Genomic DNA, 22,901 nt, shown 5'->3' on the forward strand with positions numbered 1-22,901 from the left:
TAAACAGATAAACAAATAGCAAAAACCTGGCTATCATATGTAATAAATCTTCATACAGATCAGTTTCTTCTGATTTTCAAAATATACCTTTATAATATTCATGTCACATTTGACCATCTCTTGCAACACTAGTGTGCCCTTGATGCACTGTTTGAGAATCACTGCTGTATAATATGTTTAAATAATTCTCATTTGTTTTTCACAATACATTAGAAAAAAATTTGTTTATTTATGAATAAATGAATAGTTTTTTTTTGCATTTTATGCATGAGTACAAACAGGAGTTACAGAAATACAAAATTAAAAATTAAATATTCAATGTCAATTTTTTCTTAAATTTATGTGAAATATAAATTTACTAAAATTGTGATGTTTTACAAAATTGAAATTTTACTTTTAAAAAAAATCTAATATTTACCTAGACTTTCTTTCTCCGGTGTTCCTTCAAATAATTTCACTGAGTGAGAAGATTCTTGAAGTAGCACTTTTGCCTGCTCTGACTGTAGAACAGCATCTATTTTTTGTATCTGATCTTGAGACATGGCTAAAAAAGGATTTTCCTCACATTCCATATCCTGTAAATAAAGCAGACTATTTTAAATAAAATTTCTAAAGCATTGAATTTACAATGCTCAGTTTAATAAAAATCTTTAACACATTCTTCCTGAAATGCACGCATAATTAAACTTTTAATAATTTTAAACTGGATCAAAATTTGAATAAAAACACCCACCTTGGATATTATAAATATTTATAATATCTAAGGTGACTTCCTTTAATTAGTACTATATCCACAGTGTAGCAATGAAATTACTCATTGATAATCTTTAACTAATAATTCAGCTAATAAAATAATACACAACAAATATGGTTCAGTAAAATTATGAAACTAGTATTCACATTTGAATATCCATATTTACACGTTAAAATATAATAACAAAAGTGCTAGAAGTAACTTTCTTGAGAATTCACTACAATATTTAATACAAAATTAATATTTTTCAAATATACTTAATAGTACGGGATGGTCGTAATTAAAGAGTAGGTATTCAGAACTTTCTGTAGAAAGAACTTATTGTGTAAATATCAACCAAATTTGGTCTGCATACTGTCCTGAGTATACTGTTTTGATCTTTGGAAAAATCTGATTCCAAAATTTAGCCGCTAAGACAAAATTTGCCACCACTAGCCCATTAATGTTCATATTACATAAGTTTTCTAATAAATTTTGGTATAAAAGAAGTTTCAAAATGTTCTTCACAATTCATTGACAGGTGAACAGTCATGGTGTTCAATTTTGCTAATTGTTACTACACAATAAACTTTACATCTGTCTTTATTCTGTTGTTTAGGTGCTGATGCACATTTTGGGCACTCGCTCCCCTTATGTGGCTCTTTGTTATTCCATATTTGATACCATGAGTTTATACATGGTATATGTACACATGTATATACCATGTATACACTTATATGTTTTATGTTATGTTTATGTTATATGTTTATATGTAAACTTATAAACTTGTACATGATATTAAATATGGAACAACAAAAAGCAGGGCGAGCACCCAAAATGTATATCAACACCTAAACAGCAGAATAAAGACAGATGTAAAGAAAGTCTGGTGTCTATTGCGTGCACTTCATTGTGTAATAAGTATAGATACAGATAAAAGACATAGTTTCAAATTAGAAGAAGGATAAAATAAAACTGTTTCACTTTGTTTAACTCTCAAACTTCATCAGAAAATGTATGTAATATGCACATTAAAAGAACAGTAGTGCCAAACTTTGACATATTGTCTAAATTTTAAAGTAAAACATGTGTCAGTGAAACCAGTAGAGAACTGGGTATAAGAATAAAAGAATATAAATGCAATTAAAATCAATAATCAATTTCTACAGTTGCTGATAGAAAGAAGGGACTGTTGCAGAAAGAGGTTGAAGTAATGCAACCAAAAGTAGTTGTGAGAATTTGGAAACATGAGACCATATTTAAGTAAATTAGGTTGTGGGAGAGACAAATTAGTCAAGTTTACATTCTCATGCGATATGGTTAGAAAAAAGGAAAATGATGCTTCCTTTCCCCTTTCTGACTTCCGTGGTGAGATTTTATCTCACACATGAGGGAGACAGCTGCCTATGTGATGTGGCTCTGGCTGGCCATCACATCAAAGTTTTACACCTCCAATTGGAGGGGGATTACAAAATAAAAGGGGCACACATCTGAGGCTTGGAGCAGATACTCTCCCCAAAGAGCATGGACCAAAGCTCTGTCTATCAACCGTCTTGCCTCGCAACTCTCGTCAGTCTCCTCTGAGAAAAGTCTCCAGAGAAACTCCCCGACTACTATGCCGAAGCCAACTCAACTATATGAGAAGACATCTGTTGACTCAACAAGAGGTATTATACTTAAATTGATGTAAACTATCTCTCTCTCGGTCTATCAGAGGCATATTTAGCTAACTTTATTGAATTGAAATTATTGGTATTATAACTAACTTTCTTATATTTAATCACTATTTTAATTTGTTCATTAAACTTCTTGTTTTGTTTAAATGGATTTCAAGTTAAGTTCTTTTGAGGTCAGATCACCTATCGATGTATCCATGACTCCTCTGCTTGTTTAGCCCGCCAATTAGATATTTGATGATAATTTAACGGTAGTATAATTGCAAGTTAAGATGCGTTACTTTTTAACTGGTGTCAGGAACCTGACGTCACAGGAATCTCCCGATCTTGTGACCATTTAAACTTATATAGCCATCCAGTAACAAAAGTGAGTGGGCCTAACTGTCCCAAAGCCACAAATAGGGTTAAAAGTGATAAACCTCTAATCCACATTCTCACATAGTCATTGAACTCCTCCAGGAAGAGATGATGATCAACGACTACTAATTAATACCAGTCTACTATTAATATTTGAAAAGTGATCTGTGTTAGACAGGTTGTGATGGCCCTGCATGTGATCAAAGTTGCTAACGTTAACATCTGAAAGACTTCATATAACACTTGTTTAAATAAAAAAAATCTTGTAAAATGCTAGAATAATTCCTTTTATGTAATAAATAAAGTGTTTAAATTTTGGTAATAAATTATATAAACTATGTGGAAAGTATGTTCTTATAAATATTGCATTTATAGAAAAATTATTGAACTGCAATTTGAAAAAGTTGTAGATAGTCTATAAATTTCCACTGTCTTCCCTCTGTCTGTCCTTCCTTAATCTCGATAAAAAAGTTAGATAGATGAAATTCAAGACCAGATGTGGAAAGCTTGGGGAACAAAGTCCAGATAAACTATATATAAACTTCCAGCTTTGGGTAGAAGTAATGTTAATTCAATTCAAAATTTTCTCCTGAACGAAGTTAGATAGATGACTGAACTGACATGACTCTATTGGTAACAGGAAAAGTATGATGTACAGGGGCAAGACTACCACTAAAAGAATTGAGAACATTGTGACAAAAAGTTGCAGCCTAGCATTGTGACAATGTCCCAATAAATAATTGCTCATTAGAATTAGTTTGATTTATTTGGTTATGGCAACATGACACATGAGAGATCTGTTGAAAGGGTTGTATTCCAGGAAGACTTTTATGTAAAACTGGCCCCAATTTAAGTGTTAACACTAGAAATGTGGATGGGATGGTTTTGACCCTGTTCACTTATTGTTTTTCTACACAAAGACACTGAAAACACCTGTACTTTTCCAGCAATTAGTTTTTAATAAAGCTAACATTTTCAGCCTGATTATTAGGCCTTCATCAGGTTTTTGAACAGAGATTCTATTTTTTCTGATGAAGACTTATTAATCAGGCTGAAAACATTAATTTTATTAAAAATTAATTGCTGAAAAAGTACTTAAGGTGTTTTCAGTGTCTTTATATACTGTATGGTTCTAGTTTAGACTATTATCAATATTTTTTTTCTAATAGTTCACTTAATATATATCTGACTAACTTGAAATTTTATGAGTTTTCCTGATTAGTGCCTTTACCAATTAGTAAAACATATAATCAGATAACTTTAAGAGAAGCCGATAAAAGCAAATATATAGAGGTAATTACAGTCAAGAATCAATTTGACTCACATATTACAGTAGAGCATCGATTATCCGACTCAATTGGGGACTGGGGTTGGTCGAATAACTGAAAAAACAGATAACCGAAAAGTATGAAAAAATACATTAATTAGTATATTAGTATATCGCTATTAACCTACTTTGCATTGAATTTTCATCGATGTTAAGCCTAACAAAATTTTTTTCTAAATAATAATCGTCGCTATTGTATCATTAAAAATTATTTCTTTATTTTGCACAAAATAAATACAGTATAAAACAAAAATATATATATATATATATATATATTCAGGTTATATATTTTACATAAAGTAGGCCTATACATTAGAAAAAGAAGTCCAAAATTTTCTTTTGCTTCACAGCTGACCCTCGTTTTTTGCCGCTAAATCTCGCACGTGTTTAAAAACAGCAATTAGATAGCGTCCTTACATAAAATTAAGCCTTGTTTAAATACTGGCCTCCCTTTTATGGTCGAGCCAGTGTTGCCAGCTAAAAGACGCAAAAATTTAACAAAAATAATATTATAGTCAAGATATAGCCAAATATTGCAGCGCCACATCACTAGCGGACATTTGAATTTGCTGACTAGGATGTGGTCAGTTAACCGATGTGACAGTTGATCTGGGGTCGGATAATCGATGCTCTACTGTACATACAAACTTTGTTGTTTCACTCTAACATACTGCTTTCAAAACTTTTTCTCCAGTTGTACAGAGCTGCTAATGAATGGTAATTAATTCAGGTAGAAGCTTTACTTGTTGATCATCAAGTGTTATGCAAACATGCCTATTGGCTTGGTATAGATCTTGACCCAGAAAAAAAAAATGCTCTGCTTATCGGAACCAATTCATTTTGGAGGCATACGGACAAATAATATAGCACATTGATATGCAATACAGTACACAGAAATGAAACCCAAGTAAACAGGAAAACAGAATATGTGTCATGACTAACATTTTCATGAAAACAGAAGTTCATAATCAATCACACTCTAGAGTATGTTGAATAATTGAGAGGCCCGATTAGAAAAAAGTACTGTAGTTTAAAAAATACAATTCATACACTGGAAACACATCAGAGCAAATTATTTCATCAATAGTTTCTAATTGTTTTTAAATAGTACTTTGACACTAACACACACTCCACAGACAAAATTGTAAAAAAATAAAATGATATAGCTGGATTATTTTTGCCATAGTACAATACAGGCGGCCCTCAACTTTCGCACATAATTGGTTCCTGAAAGTGTGCGTGATTGTTGAATGTTTGAAAGTAGAGAGATGTAAAAAACTATGCACCAAAAACTGTGTTTTAAAGTATTTATTTATCAATATGTATACATAATGAAGTTAACGAGGCATGTTTAAGTGCTTTCGGGTGTTTTCTTTATAAAGTTGTCAAGAGTTAGTTGAATACCGTATCTCATTTTAAATTTGTCAAACCAGCCATTACTTAAAACACTACGTTAGAATCTTCATTTAATCTAGTCTTCCAATCTTCATGCAAACTAAGAGTCTTAGCCTGAATAATTGAAAAACTCAGAGGGACATTATTTTAATGTTGATCATCAATCCATGATGACAAAGATCTTTCCATTTCATCCATCACTATGCCATGTCTTTCGGAAACAATCTTTGAAGATATATTTCCACAATTTTGAAGGTATTCCTTAATTTTACTCTTATTTTTCAAAATTGAACATATCGTAGATCTGTTTACATCGTACAAATGTCCAATTGAAGCAAAAGATTCACCGTTTTCAGAACGTTTAATTATTTCCATCTTTGTCTCAATGGTATGAAGTTTATGAGTCTTTAATTTCTTTTTGTTCGTATCAACACTGCAGTTTCTCCATTTTTCACTCATGTTTATCAATTTATAAAGACAAAATATTTAAACATGAACAAATATATTGGCAAAACACACAACACATTGACGCATGCCCTAATGCAAGACTGAAACTGTTTTGACCTCTTGCTTGAAACAACACAGTAGTGATTAGGATTAAGATAATCTGCTATTGTAGGAAGTAATGTGTGTCGGAGAACGTAGAGAGAGCTACTGCACTTTGTAGTGTATGAATGTTCTGCATGGAAGCAAATATTTTCATTATCAACAAAAATATTTAGAAAGTTAAATTTTTAAAAAATGTGCAAAATAGCAAATTGTGCAAAAGTAGAATGTGCAAAAGTCAAGGGCTGCCTGTACAGCTAATTAATTATTAAGATATCAAGAAATTTATACTACCAGTAAGCAGTTAAGCTGGCATTTCATGCTAAATTTACTAATCAGAAATAAATATTGGTAAATTAATTTAGAATACTGTAGAAGAAAAGATTGACCCAGAGCAGGACTTGAACCCACAATTCCAGTTTTATAGCATGTTCCCAATATCCAATGGCATATAAAGGCAGCATCTCTTTTATGTTAACAGACTAAATTTTCCTTTAGGTTAAGCAGACTTAAAATGCCATATTGTTATGGATTAGACCCAACATATCTGGGTCATACCGATAAAATTTTCTCTAGATTCAAACTGATCTGAACCAAAGTGCTTCAAACCAGCAAGCTGACTCTTTCATTATCTTAGCCATCTTGGCTATCCATACAGAAAGGTTTAACATAAAAATGGTTCATAAAACATATCCTTCAAAATAATCTTCTAGTATAACTGTAGAATTGCACGAGTAAACAATTTTAAAGGATAATTGCTGAAGCAGTTAAAAAAAACATTTTAAAAAATATTTTTAAGCTTACTAACGCAGTTTGCTGTTTGTTTTGTTTATAATGTTGCTTTGGTAAATTTAAGTTTATTAATTATATAAGTTATTGTTATGATTATATGTTAATGTTAAAAGATTTACTTTATTCACTTTATTACTTTATGTAGCCATTCGTATAATATAATATATATACTAGCAGGTAGGCCTGGCATTGCTAGGGCAAAAGTAACAATAGCAAAGATTAGGATTATTACATTATAGTCACAAAAAAAAAAAGAGTAATTTCATCAATGAACTAAGTTTTTCTAAAGAAAGGTCGAATTTGAAAATTGAATGTTCTAATATTGTTCTATTTTCACGACGTGTTCTGATTATATTGTTCGATTTTCCTGAAAGGTCAAGAAAAACCGAACTAATCTGTTTAAATTTAAAAATTGAATATATTCCAACGTATTACTCTTTTTCTTTTTTCTTTTTTTTCCAGTGCCCGTAAATCTTGCACATCGCTTTCTCTTGTTCTTTATTGTTACTTAACAGTTCCATTGTTACTTAACACTTTGGTACTTAAATCTGGTACCCTAACTGTGCACCAAATTTCAACTTTCAACTCCTAACCGTTTTAGCGAATATTAAGATTATTACATTATAGTCAACCTTACCCGTTTTCACAGAATGCAAGAATTGGGTCCTCCCTGTTTCCAGACTAATTACAGAATTTTTAGATAGGTCTAAAAATATGTTCGATTTCCCGCAAAAACGAAAAAAACTGCATCTGCGTCTTGCACGTCGCTTTCTCTTAACCCTTCCATTGTTATGTAACACTTCCATCGTTGATGGAAGTGTTAAGACTTAATCCTGTCCCTCTCCCCCGTGGGGAGGAATTTCGAAAAATCCCTTCTTAGTGTGTGTTCTCGTGACGTACCCTAACTGTGTACCAAATTTCAACTTTCAACTCCTAACCGTTTGGGCTCTGCGCTGATTATTATTATTATTATTATTATTATCAACTCGTCTCGATTATATATATAGATAAAGTAAATCCTAATACAAAACAAAACTAAAAAAATACATAACATTTTCAGTCTTCAAAGAAATTTATTACGAGATATTTATTTATCATCAGAATACATAAATAGCATACAGAGTAAATAATACATGAACAGCTAAACACCAAACTTTTTGGCATAATTTGGCTAAACTTTAATTAATAAGACTAAGTATTTTGGTCTGAAGATACACAGGCTACCATCAATAATTAAATTATTTAGAAGGATTATTATTAATAACTGAATATCTACCAGGATATCCTAGAAGAAATCCTGGCAGATATTCAGTTATTAAACTAAAGCTCTACACAGCTTATAGTATTAATAGGCACCATTCAGCAATGCCTGAAACAGGCTGGATTTCATTCATATTGTCCCCTAACACATCTAGAACTGACCTTCCAACATAGGCAGTACAGTGCGGTGTGATGGCCAATTCTGAATGGTGTCCAATAGCTGTATACAGGCTATAGTAACAAATTCCACTTCTCTCTGGGTGCAGATGATCATTGTATCCATGTAGATATGTGGTCACTGTTCCAATCCTGCTGCAGTACCTGAGCAGCAGATAGCAATTATACTTATAGTTATAGTCTGGATAGCCATTTCCTATTATGGCAGATCTTCTCTAGTACAGTAAGACCCCGCTTAACACTGATTCAATATAATGCGGTCTGTTTGATACCTAAAAAACACTCAAAATTTACACTGATTCAAATTAATGCGGTATTTCATTGATTCATATATAATACAATTATTCCCAAACACGAACCAATCAGCAAAAAATGGCAATTTGTCATAGCGCTGTACTTCCCTTAAATCTATGTTTTTTTTGCAATTTTGGAAAAAATATCATCACGGATGCCATAAGAAATATATCGACTTCGCTTGGCAAGAATTAACTGTATGAATGGAGTGTGGAAGAAGTAATTGCTGAAGGTATCCAAGAATTCTCAACGAGGAGAGCCTATCGCTGCATCATTAGGTTGACAAAATTGTCAATTTAATCGATACAGGAGATGTAGACAAGCAGGATATTGGGGAATTACTGCAGGTTTCTGGTAAGAACCTTACCAATGACGACCTTCAAGAACTGGCAGAACAAGGAATTCACATAGAACTGGAAAATAGAGATTCTGACGATGATGAACTCAAAAAATTTCTCTATAGTTCCCCTTAGTAAAAGTTTGGTAACTATAACCAAAATCATTGATCAAATTGTGCAGAATGATCCAGATTTTGATAGGAGTGCCAAAGTAAAACAAGGCATTTTGGATGCGATCTGCATCCAATTTTGGATAGCAGAAGATCTGCTATCGACATTTGCTTAAGGAAAAAAAAAGAAAGCAACCAAACTACACGACTTCATCACAAAAAACAAGAATTTCAGAAGAGCCAGGACCTTTGTCACAAAAACTTAACTTTACATTTCTGTGTGCATGTTTATATGTTATTTAACATATATTATTATGCAAAAATTTATATAAAAATAACTTAAAATTATAGTAAAACTTGCTTATTTTTTGGTCGCGTGTTCCCCTATCCCTATTTACTCTATGTTAAAATCGTCTCGTTTAATGCTGTTTTGCTTAACACTTTGTCATCTTGGAACGCATCCCCTGCATTAAGCGGAGTCTTACTGTATTTGCTATAAGATATCTGACACCATACCAGTATGTTGACAATATTCCACAGACAATTGTACTGCCTATGATGTAACACCTTCCAGGGTAATTTACCAGCATGACCCCAAATCTCTTGCCAATCAAGCATATGTGGGATATACTAAAGGTAATTGCAGCTATCATGAAATATGACCAAACTAGCCAACAACTGCAAAACATCTGGCAGAAACTGACACAGGACAAGACTGGACTATTGTTTGACTCCATGCTATACTCTATGTCAGCTTGTATTTACTATATACTATCATGTGATCATTATGTAGCCACTGCACTCTGCATTTTCATTGCAAGTCTCATAGCAATGAAAATTTAATCACTTCTTTACTTTAAATACCCATTGCATGTACCAAGTTTCATAGCAATTAAATACGTTCTTCAAGTTGTGGCATTTTTTAAACACTGTATATTCATTACAGTTTACAATACAGGAGAACCTCGATTATCCGGATTAATTGGGGATGAAGGTAGTCCAGATAAGGAAAAATCCGAATAATCGAAAAATAATACTGTACTATATTTAAATCGTGAACAAATTTTCAAGAAACAAACGTTCATTTTTAATTTGGACTACTACTGACCAGCACTAACACTGCCTATTGTTTAAAGGCCCTCTGGTGGCGCAAGAAGACGGATTTTATAAAATAAAAAGCAGTTGAAACTGTCAAATTTTTATTCATAAAAATGCAAACTATTTATCATTTTATGACGAGTAAAATTTTTTCGCCGTGTTCATGGCTTTTAAGTAATGCATAAACCATCGAAGCGCGAGGCCCCTCGAACTGTGAGGCCGTAGGTGGTGGCCCATGTCGCCCATGCCTTACACCGCCCTTGGCCATAAAAATGATGTAATTTGAATATAAATTATTTATAAATATGTATGTCAAATTATATTTTTATTACGATGCAAAATGTATTAAAAAGTTTAGGACCACTGTGCCGAGTGAGACGTTGTTGGGACAAAAAAGTTATGCATTCCATCATGTACATAAACAGTGTCGCAATCGCCAAGTGCAAATCAGCAAATTTGTAAAATTTTCGTTTATTTTGAACAATCCGGATAATTGAGGTTCTACTGTATTCATAAAAGATTGAAGTTTCAAGCTTATTAATTATATAAGTTTGCAAAACGAAAATTTACATATTAAGACTATTTTCTGTTGTATATTTAAATTAATAATTACAAAATTAAAAAATTATTCTTATTTTTCTGAATGTCATGCATTTAAACTATGATTGTAAAGAATTTCAAGTTTTCCTAACGATACCTTGTTTTCAGACATTCAGGGATAGCAAATAAGAAATTTTTCCCTGCAACAGAACTTGGCTTTATGTAAATTTGCTATTTAATCATCTTAATTTAATTTGTCCTTACTGTTTTACATTTCTGTGTATATATTGTCTACTGGACCTTGTTTATTAATAGGATTTATTTACTGGTGTAGTTTCTGATTAGCAAAATAAAGATATTTGCTGAAAATAAAGATTATTATTCATTTGGGAAACAATAACACATATTAATCAGCAAACCATGTACTACTTGCCATTGAATCTTCTAAAGCACTGGATCTCCTTTATTAATTACTTAAATATCTCTTTTTAAGTTTGTGTTAAATAATTGTATAATTTAAGTTAATGAAAACTTTTTATACAATACAATACTATTGTGCATTATCTTATGTAAGAGATACAGTACATGATTTAAAAAACACAATCAAATAACATTTTAAATTTAAATGTTCTTATTCTGTTCTAATATAAACTATAGTCTGCTCTCAAGTCAATTCTTTCCATAGACAATGTCATATGTGATATCACTTTAGTTAAACCAATCAGTACATATCCTAATGATGTCAGCACTTTTTGCTTAATATGTCAGGTAGTATGTGAATTTTATTTATTTTCTCTCACTAGATGGCAAAACAACTTTCCATTAATTGTGTTAATTTTTTATAGCATGCTTTAACTGTAAAGAATCATAAATTTAACAGCTACAATAGCAAAGTTCCTAATATTTCAATACCTGAACATGAAACTTCCATAACAATGTTTATAATGGCAGCGACATGTATAACAAATGAGGAAGAAACTGGAAATAACTTGCCACAACTAACTGATCAATAGCTGATGCTCATTGGTTATACCCAAGTTGATTCTTTCCATAGACAGACTATAGTAGGTACACAGCACAATCTTGCTACTAATACATGATATTGCCTACATTAAATTCATTTTACATTGTAATGTGGATTGTATTTATCTTTGTTACAGTTAAATCAGGCCCATAGCTAGAAGGAGACAAGGATGGTTCATCCAATTCTAGAAAATTTTGAGCCACCATTTTCAACTGTTCCCCACAAAATTCTGTTTATAGATTTATCTAAAAAATATAAATAATCAATTTTTAACATTTAAATTTCAAATACTTTTCTTCCATTTTGTGTTTATTGTACATTATTTAATAGTATTTATATTAGGCTTTCCCAATGAATGGAGTCAAAGGAAGTTTAAAAGGCAAATTAGATTAGATTAGATAGATCAGAGGGAACCCAAGAGAAGATGGGTAAATTACACACATATTAAGGTTATAGGTGAAGGATTTAAAGTTTATATAAAGGAGTCAATACATGAAAATGGTTAGAAACCCTTTTATTATACTATATTTCACAAATTTTCCAATGGTAAGCTCTCAGTCCTTCTTTCCCTAGTGTAGTTACAATATGCCAGTTAGTTTATCACAGTTTAATAGAGTCACTCCTACCATAGTTGGTCTAGAAATGGAAGAAGGGCCTTGAGTGAAATATTTATAAGAATTATTTAGGAATACTAAAAACAAAGTTAATAAAATGAAGAATTATTTAAAATTAATCACATTGATTGGTTGTGTGTGAGATGAATATTTTGAATAAAAAAAATTTATAAAATGTAAAAATTAATTAGAAAATTACTTTAAAAAATTAAGAAAATACAGTTTAGATGGTAAAATAGAATTGCACAATAATGAAACCAGATGCACCTGCCATTATTATTGTCCAGAATAGGAATCATTTCACTCTTAAACAAGTAAACATGAAATTAATTAAGAATGTATTAAATAAATATATAATTACTATTAAAATATATGCAAATTATGAGAAACTTTTAATTCAAAATGTATTCTAAGTACTTGAAATCCATGATTAAATCTTTGAAATGAGAGAAAAATAAAGGATTGGTCTTCTGGTTTGCTGAAGTGCAATGTCAGACTTGTTTCATTAGCAAAATATAGATCATGTGTCACAGATGAAATCCCAATCCTGATTGGCTGTGTATGAAATTTTTTTTATGCTTATTCCTTTATGTATATAGACATAGACGCCTGAAGATAATTTTAATGTTATTGGAAGTAATTGCAAGGAATATGTGATTTATTTTAACAAATTTGTATTATTTTTTCTTGATTTAAATTCAGTTTCTAACAAGATAGTTTGCAAATACTGTATAGCAATTTTCTTATATTAAATGTCATTTTGTAGGATATGATTGTAAAAATTCTAACAAAATTTATGTACGTACAGTACATATAATAACAACAAAACATTCATTATTCATCATTACTTTAATAGTGCCAATTTCATGAACTTTCATGATACATACATTGATATCTCAAATAATTTAATCCAGCTTTTAACTTATATAGTAAACCTCTGTTTTTATAATCATATAACTCCAGGAAAATTGTCATTAAGCAAGCAAACTATTCTTTAGTACTTTAAAAAATTTAATTTAGTTTATAAATTTAGTTATATAAATAAATTTAAATAATTCCTTTTTAATTGTAAGTCTTTTTTAAGTGACAGAATATGAAAAGCGTATGGTTTCTCATTTCTTTGAGGATTTTATCCATCATCCATGTTTTACTTCAGAAATTAAATAGATTATTATTTAATTTTTCAACATAGTAAGAATCAAACAAAATAAAATAGATGGATTATATGTATAAAAAAATATCAGTTGAAGAACTTAAAAGATAAATCCAACCAACTATAACTCGTAAAAAGCCTTTTCTCTGTTATCCACTTAGCCCTTAAATATTAAAAACATTATTTAATACTTCCTAATATATTTTATAAAATCAATATGTTTACAGCTATAGAATACCAGCTTTGTGTACAGGTATATGCAGCTGCAAGTAAATTTAGCACTGTATGACTATAAATATAATAAATTCTAATTTAAAATTTATATTTAAAAAAATGATAAAATTAATTGGCATGAAATTAGTGGTAATCTTTTTATGATAATATCTAAACCTTTCTTAAATAACTTTAAGCAATAAAATTGGGTAAGACTACAATTGAATAAATTTTAAATTTAATATTTACATATTATATAAATTTTCAATGGACATTCATTTGAACATTTATTGACATTCAACAAAATTCAAAATGTCCAAATGTTTTAATTTCAAATAATTTTCAAACAATTGTCTTTTTAATTTCATCATCAACACTATTCCTATCTTAACTGACAATTGCCAATAAAAATCCATATTACATACAGTACTTTATACAGTTCAATTGTAAAGTCCCTCTGCAGTGGATTATGCCCAAGTGGCTCGACCGAGTGGTGATGTCATAACTCTTTCTACACAGTCTGCCTGTGATGTCATTACTTCATTCTTGAAAGCTCCTTCCATTTCCTCATTCATTGTAGATGGACTTTAAGATTGCACTGTATAAGCAATCTATAGAAATTCAATAGAAGTAAATTTTTTTGGAACAACCACCACTTTAATATCAAAATCCAAATTTTGGAGAAACTTTAAATCCTTTTTAGCTGATTTTTATATTTTAATTTTTATTGACAAATAATTTTCAAATTAAATTACATATACAATTAACTGGCCCATTGTTTATTAGAGACAATTCTAAAACTTCAGTCTAAATTTAACATAAATAATTCTCAGATTGAAACTCATAAAACAAAGAACAAATCAGATAAGATTAAAGTTATTCTTAACACCTGGTATACGTATCATATAATCTGCAAGTGTATGTATGTATATATATATATACATACACATATCCATAAACCATTATTTTTTTGAGCAAAACACTGAAAAATTATTTTTAAAATCAAAAGTTTATACATTAATTATTAAAAATACTTTTAAACAAAAAATTTAGATGAAAATCAATGAATAACTAATTGAATTAATTAATTTATGATTAAATTTATGCAATTGTCTAATGACAATCGAATGAATATCAGTTTAAATCTTAATCATAATCAATGAATGAATTTACTAACAATAGATAAGCAAAGTAAACAAAACAAATTATTTAGATAAAAAAACATATCATAAATTTAATAATACACCATCCAGAAAATAAAAACTTTTTAAATGTAAATGTGATAGTTAAATTTTGAAACTACAGTTCATAAAAAACAACAAAACAAACCATTCTTCAAGTGTTTTTGAACATTTAAAAAAACTGATTATCAAGGAAATGGAATCTACAACAAAACAGCTGTATACAATGAACAACAGTTGCATAAATACATTTTATCAAAAAATATTTTGAACCTCAATTTCAAAATATAAATTAATATATTCATACAAGATAACAGAAACATATATTTCAAACCATTTTCTTAATAAATTCTCAGGTATTTGTAATTTTATATCTTCAAAATAAATTTTATAGTAAACAATAAATACATAATTTAATTAATTTTTTTCAATTTCAATTTTATCAATCTCCATGTTGAAGGATGTAAACAACTGGGGGCCACTAACAGATAAAAAAGCAGAACTCCTGTGAGCTTTTCTCACTAACTAAAAGAGAATAGAAGTAGGTCACTTGTAATGCATGAAATATTGCACACTAAACTTAATGTTGTTTTCTCTTCTGTTGAATGTTCCGACGAAGTATGAACTGGCATTTAAAGTTCTTATGCATATTTCGGCCACAAAATCATCATCAAACTTTCAAATAAAGATCCAAAACATTAGATATTAAAATAAATGCAAGCTATATATAAAATTAAAATCAGATGAAAAGGTTTAAGATCACTATCTTTCAGCGTTAATAAAATTTTGATGAGTAAAGCACAAAAATAAACACAAAAAATCTTGCAAGCACTTTCGACGTGTATAGAATTCTTCAGGCAAAGTGAAAACAAAAAATCAGTTTTTGTTTTGCCCGAAGACATTCTATAGAATGGTGTAACAAAATAATTTATTTCATGAAATTAAGATCAAGAAAAATATGTAAGGTAATTATTTACCAAATTTTTGGTGAATCAGTGAGTGACAGTTTTAGTGGTAACGGGTATTATGGGGCTCTCATTACTAATGATGGATAAAATTAATAATATAAAAGCCTATTTTGGGTCATAAGCACAATATAGTACAGTTAAACGATATCATGCTTATGATACAAAAAAGCGAAATGACACAGTTTCAAATTAGTACAAATATAAAAGCCATTTCTCTCTCTCTCTCTCTGAGTGTGTGTATGTGTGTGGTGTGAATTCCTTATAACTCCTGCAATTTTTGACCAATCAAAATGAAATTTTGATTATATTTCTTTTATGTTCAAACTAAAAGTATATATAAATAAACAACTAACCCGTTATACAAATGGCCGTCAATGGTCGTAGCGTAAGCTTATATATACTGGAAGGGGAGATCAGACCGAAGGTCTGGGTAGCGTAATTGGCAATGCATCTGCACGGTGAGCAGAAGTTGCAGGTTCGAGTCCTGCTTCAGGCCGATTCTTTTCTTCCAATTAAGCCTAAATTTATTTAAATTATTTAATTAAAAATTCTAATTATTAAATTTAGCAAGAGATGGCGCCTAATGCCTAACTCTAGTTCCAAATTATCTTAAATTATTAATATTGCTATAGCCGTTTTCTAGCCTGATAATTCAGCATTGGTTGGTGACTAAAAATATAGGTTAGTATAGTTAATATTTTGCAGAAATATTTACTATAGAATAAACATTTTACCTATTTCAGATCAGTGATTGCAATCACATTGCAGTGACATCAGTGACTTCATTTAGTTTGTGCTTGATGACAGAATTTCCCTTAAATTGCATTTTTAAATATTTTGGCAAATGGCATATTTTAAACTTGACTTAATTAAATTTAAATTTAAAAAAAAATAGCACATTGTAACATTTCTATATTTTTAAAAAAGCTCTTTCCATAGTGACAACGTGACATTCTATTATCCAACAGGAAGTAAATCTAACAAACTTGTTAGCTTCAATCTCTACTTTCTCTTAAAAACTATTCTGTCATGCTTGATGAGGAAATTTCTAGTTAATTGATAAAGAGAAAGTGCTTGCAAAGTGAAAATTGTAAGGAGTACTGCTTACCACCATAAGTTCAAAAACAGACAATTGGCTATTCCAACAAACTTTACAGAACACTTACATAAATTTAAAGTAGCAAATGCAAACAGGTCAAGTTTGTTCACAATTTATAATGTGTGCTGATTGGCTTTAATGGATAATTTAACGATAGTGTTAAGACTTGTGAGAGCTGAATGTTGTGTAGAGCCCTTTTGTTTGATGTTTGTTTTTCCACAAAAAATTTAGTCAAAGACAATTAAAACTGTTTCTCACGGACTTGTTTCCTTGTTGAAGGTGACACATTCAATGTGTCACCCAGAACCCACGAGTGAAATTTTAACTATTGGCCCCGATGTACTAAAAATTCTAACAAATCATGGAAAAAACCCAAAAAAAGCTCCCCCTAATAAAAAGGAGGAGGTGATGACAAGTGAGGCAGTCGTCATCAACCTCATCTCAGTTCCTAAGGTGTGTGGATTCTAACCCATCATTGAAAGTCATCACCAGTTCCAGTCATCCTTGAGCTACAATCGTTGGATACCTGTGGATTATACAGATTTATCATTCCTTCATATCATCTAGTTCATCCTTACGGATTACCTTCCTGAGACGCCTGTTGTGCACCTGAAGTAAGAACTGCCCTCGAGAACTTTCTCTTGTTTGACCCATTTGGCTTGCATCGTGTAAAGATTCTCAACAAGGTACCGTATTTTACGGACTATAAGACGCACTTTTTTCTTCAAAAAATTGCCTCCAAAATTCAGGTATGTCTTATAGTCCATAGCGTCTTATAGGTATTTTTTTTTTAAATTGTTTAAAAATTAAGGTGCGTCTTATAGTCCGTAAAATACGGTATTTATCTCCAGATGTATCTCCTGTAAACTCTCTCTCTCTCGCAACCGCTAGATTGATAGACTAAATCTATAAATATATCTATCCTAATATGTCTATTTCCACTGAAATTAAATTGTTATTGGTTGTTAACCTGTTATCCGAGTGATTCACTTCCAGTACGCCGTCTCTTACTTCATCTCCATCCCAAATCCAACCACCCGTATACGCGACCGCTTGCATGACCAAATCAACCCACCGTCTCTGCTTTCCTTGTCAGCCGGGACACGGTGGTGTCCTGACAAAGGAGTCAGTACCGACCCGCCTTGGTACTGACCAAGGAGGTACCAACCCTCTGGTCACAGACTTATGGTATTTGGATGTAGGAGTAAAAACAAAGCCAAATCATGAATATACATATACTAGAGGTGAGTACATTTGAAAAGTGCTGAAAAGTTGCTTTGCAGTGAATTACTGTTATCATAAAACAACAAAAAAAATAAAAAAGAGAGTTTGCATATTTTTCTTGGTAATAAAGAAATGCAAAGTAAATGGAATTAATGTGAAAAGAATTACAGATGATTCATAGTGGTTGTCCTCAAAATATAGACATTTGTGTAATGAACACTTTATTTCAGATTTTTGGCATAATAATAATTAACAATTAATTATTAATATCATATTTGCTGCATATAACAAATAATTTAAATTTTATCAGTGTTTTAAACCATGCCATGGTTGATGACATATTATTAAAAGATAATAAAGTATAAACAAAGTTTAAGTTCAGGAGTGTATCCAGGGGGTACTTATGGTGCTACAGCATACTTTTGATACCAAAGCAATCAGTTGTTACTTTAAAATAAAAATAATTACAACAACATATATCACTTGACTTCAGTTAAGTAAGATTAGTTATCTAAAGTAATTCTAAGGTAATTGAGTAACATTCTCTGAAAAATGACAGGGAGCATTGCCTTGATCACCCCAAATTTGCCTTGAGTAGCACCCATATTCTCAAAATCCTGGATATGTCATTGCTAAAAAGTTTTGACCAGAATCAATTTTATAAAAGCAAACTGAAAATAAACAGAACAAAATATGATTGCTAACATATTTCAATAATTTTATGACTATATATTTCCATAAAATATTAATTTTACATGAAGTTATTACTGAATACGTATGTCTTCAGTAATAACTAATTTATACAGTAATAATAGTTCATGTTGAAATTAATCATTATTGTTAAAAAATGTGTCAAAAACAAAATTTATTATAATATATTATACTTAAATTTATTATTATCTCATATCTTATCTTTGACATACATACAATTATACTCTATATTTAATAACATTTTACATGCATTCTGTAAAATGAATCAACTTTTAATTATTTTATAGCCTTAAAAAAAATTAAAAGTTAATACATTTAGTAGAATATGTGTTAAAATTTGGAATACAATCCTATATTTACTAATAGAAAAAGATACAAATAGACATCTATGACATTTTAAATGTCTATATATCTCTCTTCTAATGAGAGAGATATAATTATATTACAATTACTATACAAGCTACTTATGGTACATCCATTCTACGATATATATCAATTTTTAATTCTTTCTAGGCTCACAAAGAATTAAAAACAGATGCAATTCATACCATGAATGTAAAGTTAACAGATTTAAAATCCAAAGTATAATTGTATATCTATCAAGGCTTTGTTAGCATTATTGATAGAAGATGAATTAATCAATCCACCCATTATTAAGGATAAAATTTAAATAATGCTAACATTTTCAACATTGTTAACAGGTTACCTTCAGACATGGATTGCTGAAAGTGAAAAACCATTCAATTTTCAACTGTTCACACCTGATTAACATGTCAAAAACATTAGCATTATTTAAATTTCACCCAGTGCCAGCACGAGTATCTGACGCCTCTAGACAAAGAAAATTTAATATTCATGTGCATTGTCTATATATGTATAATCAAACTCACACAAGCACACACACAGACACCCCTACATGCAGCTATTTATAAAAATAATATCATTATGAACATTTTAAAAAAGATTTAACAATCTATCTTTTCTTTGTTTATAAGTAAGGCTGATACCTTCCCATATCTTGATACCCTAGACCAGGGGTGGCATACCTTTTAGAGCTTGCATACAATATAGTAAGAATAATTAGCTTTGACGATGTTTACACATGCCAAAATTTTAGACTTCAAATAACGATATTTAAATAAATTAAATGAAGATGCTTTAATTACAATAAATGTAAAAAAGATGATTGAAAAAAAGATAAACCAAAAGAATTATTGAAAAAAACAGATGATAAATAAAAATCATATATGTTACATGCCAAATGATTTCTCCTTACATACCACTTTGGACACATGTACAGTACAGTACCTTAGGTTTGCCTAAAGGTAAAATCAACTAACTTCACCCATTGTTAAAGGCACATTGATTAATTCAGCAGTAAGATGTAAAATGTGAATGAGGGGTTTCCCATCCTCCAAAACTGTAGAGTCCCTTGAATGTGCAAAAAAGTCAAAGAAATCATACCTGTGCATGTAAACCTTGGCAAGATATATGCCTACAAAGATCAGTTTTTATAACGTCTCAGTAAACTGCCTATTCTCCATGCTCTCCATCAGTAAAGGCAAGTAATAGCAACCCTTGACCGACACTCACATATAGTCATGTGCTTCAATGATAGCATTGAGTTTTAGGGGGCAAGCCCCTCCCCTAAAACTATATAACATCATGTACTCTGCATACAATCAAGTGGGCTACTCATAGTCACATTAAATGTAATAGCCTTAGTGGAGCCACACAACTTACAATCGCACATGACCCAGAAGAAGGCAGCTTTCGGGGAGGGCCATATCCCATGAAAGGTCACACACAGAGGCATGGTTCCTTTGACATTTTTGCTCCTACACAGCTTCGACAAGGTCCAAACTGTCTCATTCAAGGGTGTAATTGTACCAAATCCTTATCCTTGTTATTGATAGAAAATAATAAGAAAACAACAACTTGATTTTTTTTGTTTGTTTATTTTCAACATAAAAGTGATCAAAACTAAAATCACGTTACTTTGTATGTATTTAATAGTATAAATTATGCCACACAAATAAAATTTATAAGATATATTCTACTTTTACCAAAAATTGCATTTTAAATACAATTAATTTACAAAAGTACTTCGAGATCTTCACCTGATCAACATCTAACGAGACGATTAAGTACTTTGCTTTTTTTTTTTAACATAAAATACATCCGATTTTCGTGTTTTACGTTAAAACCCGCGCACTTAATGTTAAATTCCACATAATAATTCGTTATTATTATAAATATTCTTATTATTTGATCTATCAATCGCTAAGCCTATTTATCCTTTGAGAATTTTCTACATCGTGAATTATTTACGAATCTCTTACCTTTTGAAACTTTTAGTTTCGAAACATTATTCACATTTCTTTGCATAAGTTTATAATTGCAACGTTATATATATATTTGAAGAATATATATTATACAAATTTTTCTAAAGAATCGAGTCACACTCGCCCATAATTGATGACGAACGATAGCGCTCTCTGTTGTTCAAAATTCGTCGACATTTTGTTTATTCCGATCGTCTGTTATCTTTTTAACTTCACTTAATTTTCGAAACGATAAGCTTAATGATAGTTATTTTATTTAATTCGAGTGTATTACTTTATATAGTATACGGTCAAATAATATTGTTCTTTCGATCGTCTCCATTTTGAATTTTAGTAGTTTTGTTTATGTATTGTAATTACAGAAGAGTCGTAAAAGCGGGAAAGATTTTTGGGCTATCTTTGCGGTGTATAGTATACTTTTTTTAAATTAATTATAATTATATAAAATATTTTATCTCGTAATTTAATGTAACTAAAATTTATAAAATAATCTATTATTATCATTATAAAATATTTTAAGTTTAACTGTATTTTTATTTCTCTCCACCGCTCGGCCTTCCCTAGCAGCAACCGGAAGACGGCCGGATGGCCGAGCGGTAAAGGTGGCAGCCTACCGCACTGGGGGACCCGGGATCGAATCCGAACGGGTCGAATAATCCCCAGGAATTTTTCGGGGGGTGGTCCGTTCGGATATGTCGGGCCCCGTCCCTCACCACCCGGTCGCCCCATTGTGGGCCTGGCCGAACCCATAATGGGCCTACTAAAAGAGGCCCTCTTAGTGCCCACAGGGCGGAAAGAGTTAAAAAAAAAAAAAAGCAGCAACCGGAAAGGCCGAGCGGTCAAGGGGGCGGCAGTCTACCGCTCTGGGGGGACCGGGATCGAATCCGAACGGGTCGAAAAATCCCCAGGAATTTTTACGGTGTGGTTCGTCCAGATATGTCGGGTCCCATCTCTCACACCCAGCCGCTCTATTGTGGCCCTGGCCGAATCCATAATGGACTTGCTAAAAGAAGCCTTGTTAGTGTCCACAGGGTGGAAAGAGTTAAAAAGAAAAAACCTACGGACTGACCACTTTTCACATACGTTACATTAAAACAAATAACAAAGATAACTTTTGGTGAAAAAATTTTAAAAAATCTTATATTTGTCTGCGGTTATAAAACAAAAAATAATTTTAAAATATTCAAATCACGCTTAATCGGTGTTGTAGCATCCATTTCTGCGGGGTGAAGTTTTGCCGCAGAAATGGATGCTACAACTTTGCAAAACTTCAGGTGAAGTTTTGCAGCAGATGTGAATATCTGCGATTCATCAAGGCTACTTTATGCTACAAAATAATTAATGATGAGTAAGTAATGTGTATCCTTTTTTTACTTCTTAAAGATGGGATAAATCTCACAAGTAAGCCTTTTAAACAATACTTTGTTTTAGTCAATTGTTTTACCGAGTCGTAAATTAAAAACTACAAAAACTAACCGACGCCTCGAGTTTAAATCGCCACTGTTTGTGGAGGCGCCGCTGTCTATGCAATTTTGTATAGGCGAGGCGCAATATCTGCAAAACAACTTAAATGCGCCAAAATAGCCTATATATTCGTAAACAGCGCAAAAAAAAACTGTGCAAAAAGTAATTTTCTCAGTTTTTTTTTGAGCCGATGTACTGTACATAGCCTAAAGTCAAACTTAGATGTTCACTAAGTACAAAAGCTTCGTCCTGCTTAAAAAAC

At 31.0% G+C, this 22,901-nt stretch overlaps 1 protein-coding gene across 2 annotated transcripts in view; it reads right to left on the reverse strand.

Annotated features, from left to right (window-relative positions):
* The window catches only part of pps (protein partner of snf), a 46,734-nt gene extending 25,197 nt beyond the window's left edge, over nt 1–21,537 (reverse strand). For both annotated transcript variants that reach the window (XM_067262069.1, XM_067262068.1), the window contains exons 1-2: nt 21,173–21,537; nt 419–575 (exon numbers count right to left, since the gene is read on the reverse strand). In XM_067262069.1, the coding sequence (XP_067118170.1) occupies nt 419–572 (154 nt within the window). In that variant the 5' untranslated portion in view covers nt 573–575; nt 21,173–21,537. The remainder of the gene's footprint in view (nt 1–418; nt 576–21,172) is intronic.
* Nucleotides 21,538–22,901: the final 1,364 nt, after the last annotated feature.

The sequence above is a fragment of the Centruroides vittatus genome, unplaced genomic scaffold, assembly GCF_030686945.1.
Source record: "Centruroides vittatus isolate TY-2023 unplaced genomic scaffold, ASM3068694v2 contig_14, whole genome shotgun sequence".
In the NCBI taxonomy this organism is placed as follows: domain Eukaryota; kingdom Metazoa; phylum Arthropoda; class Arachnida; order Scorpiones; family Buthidae; genus Centruroides; species Centruroides vittatus.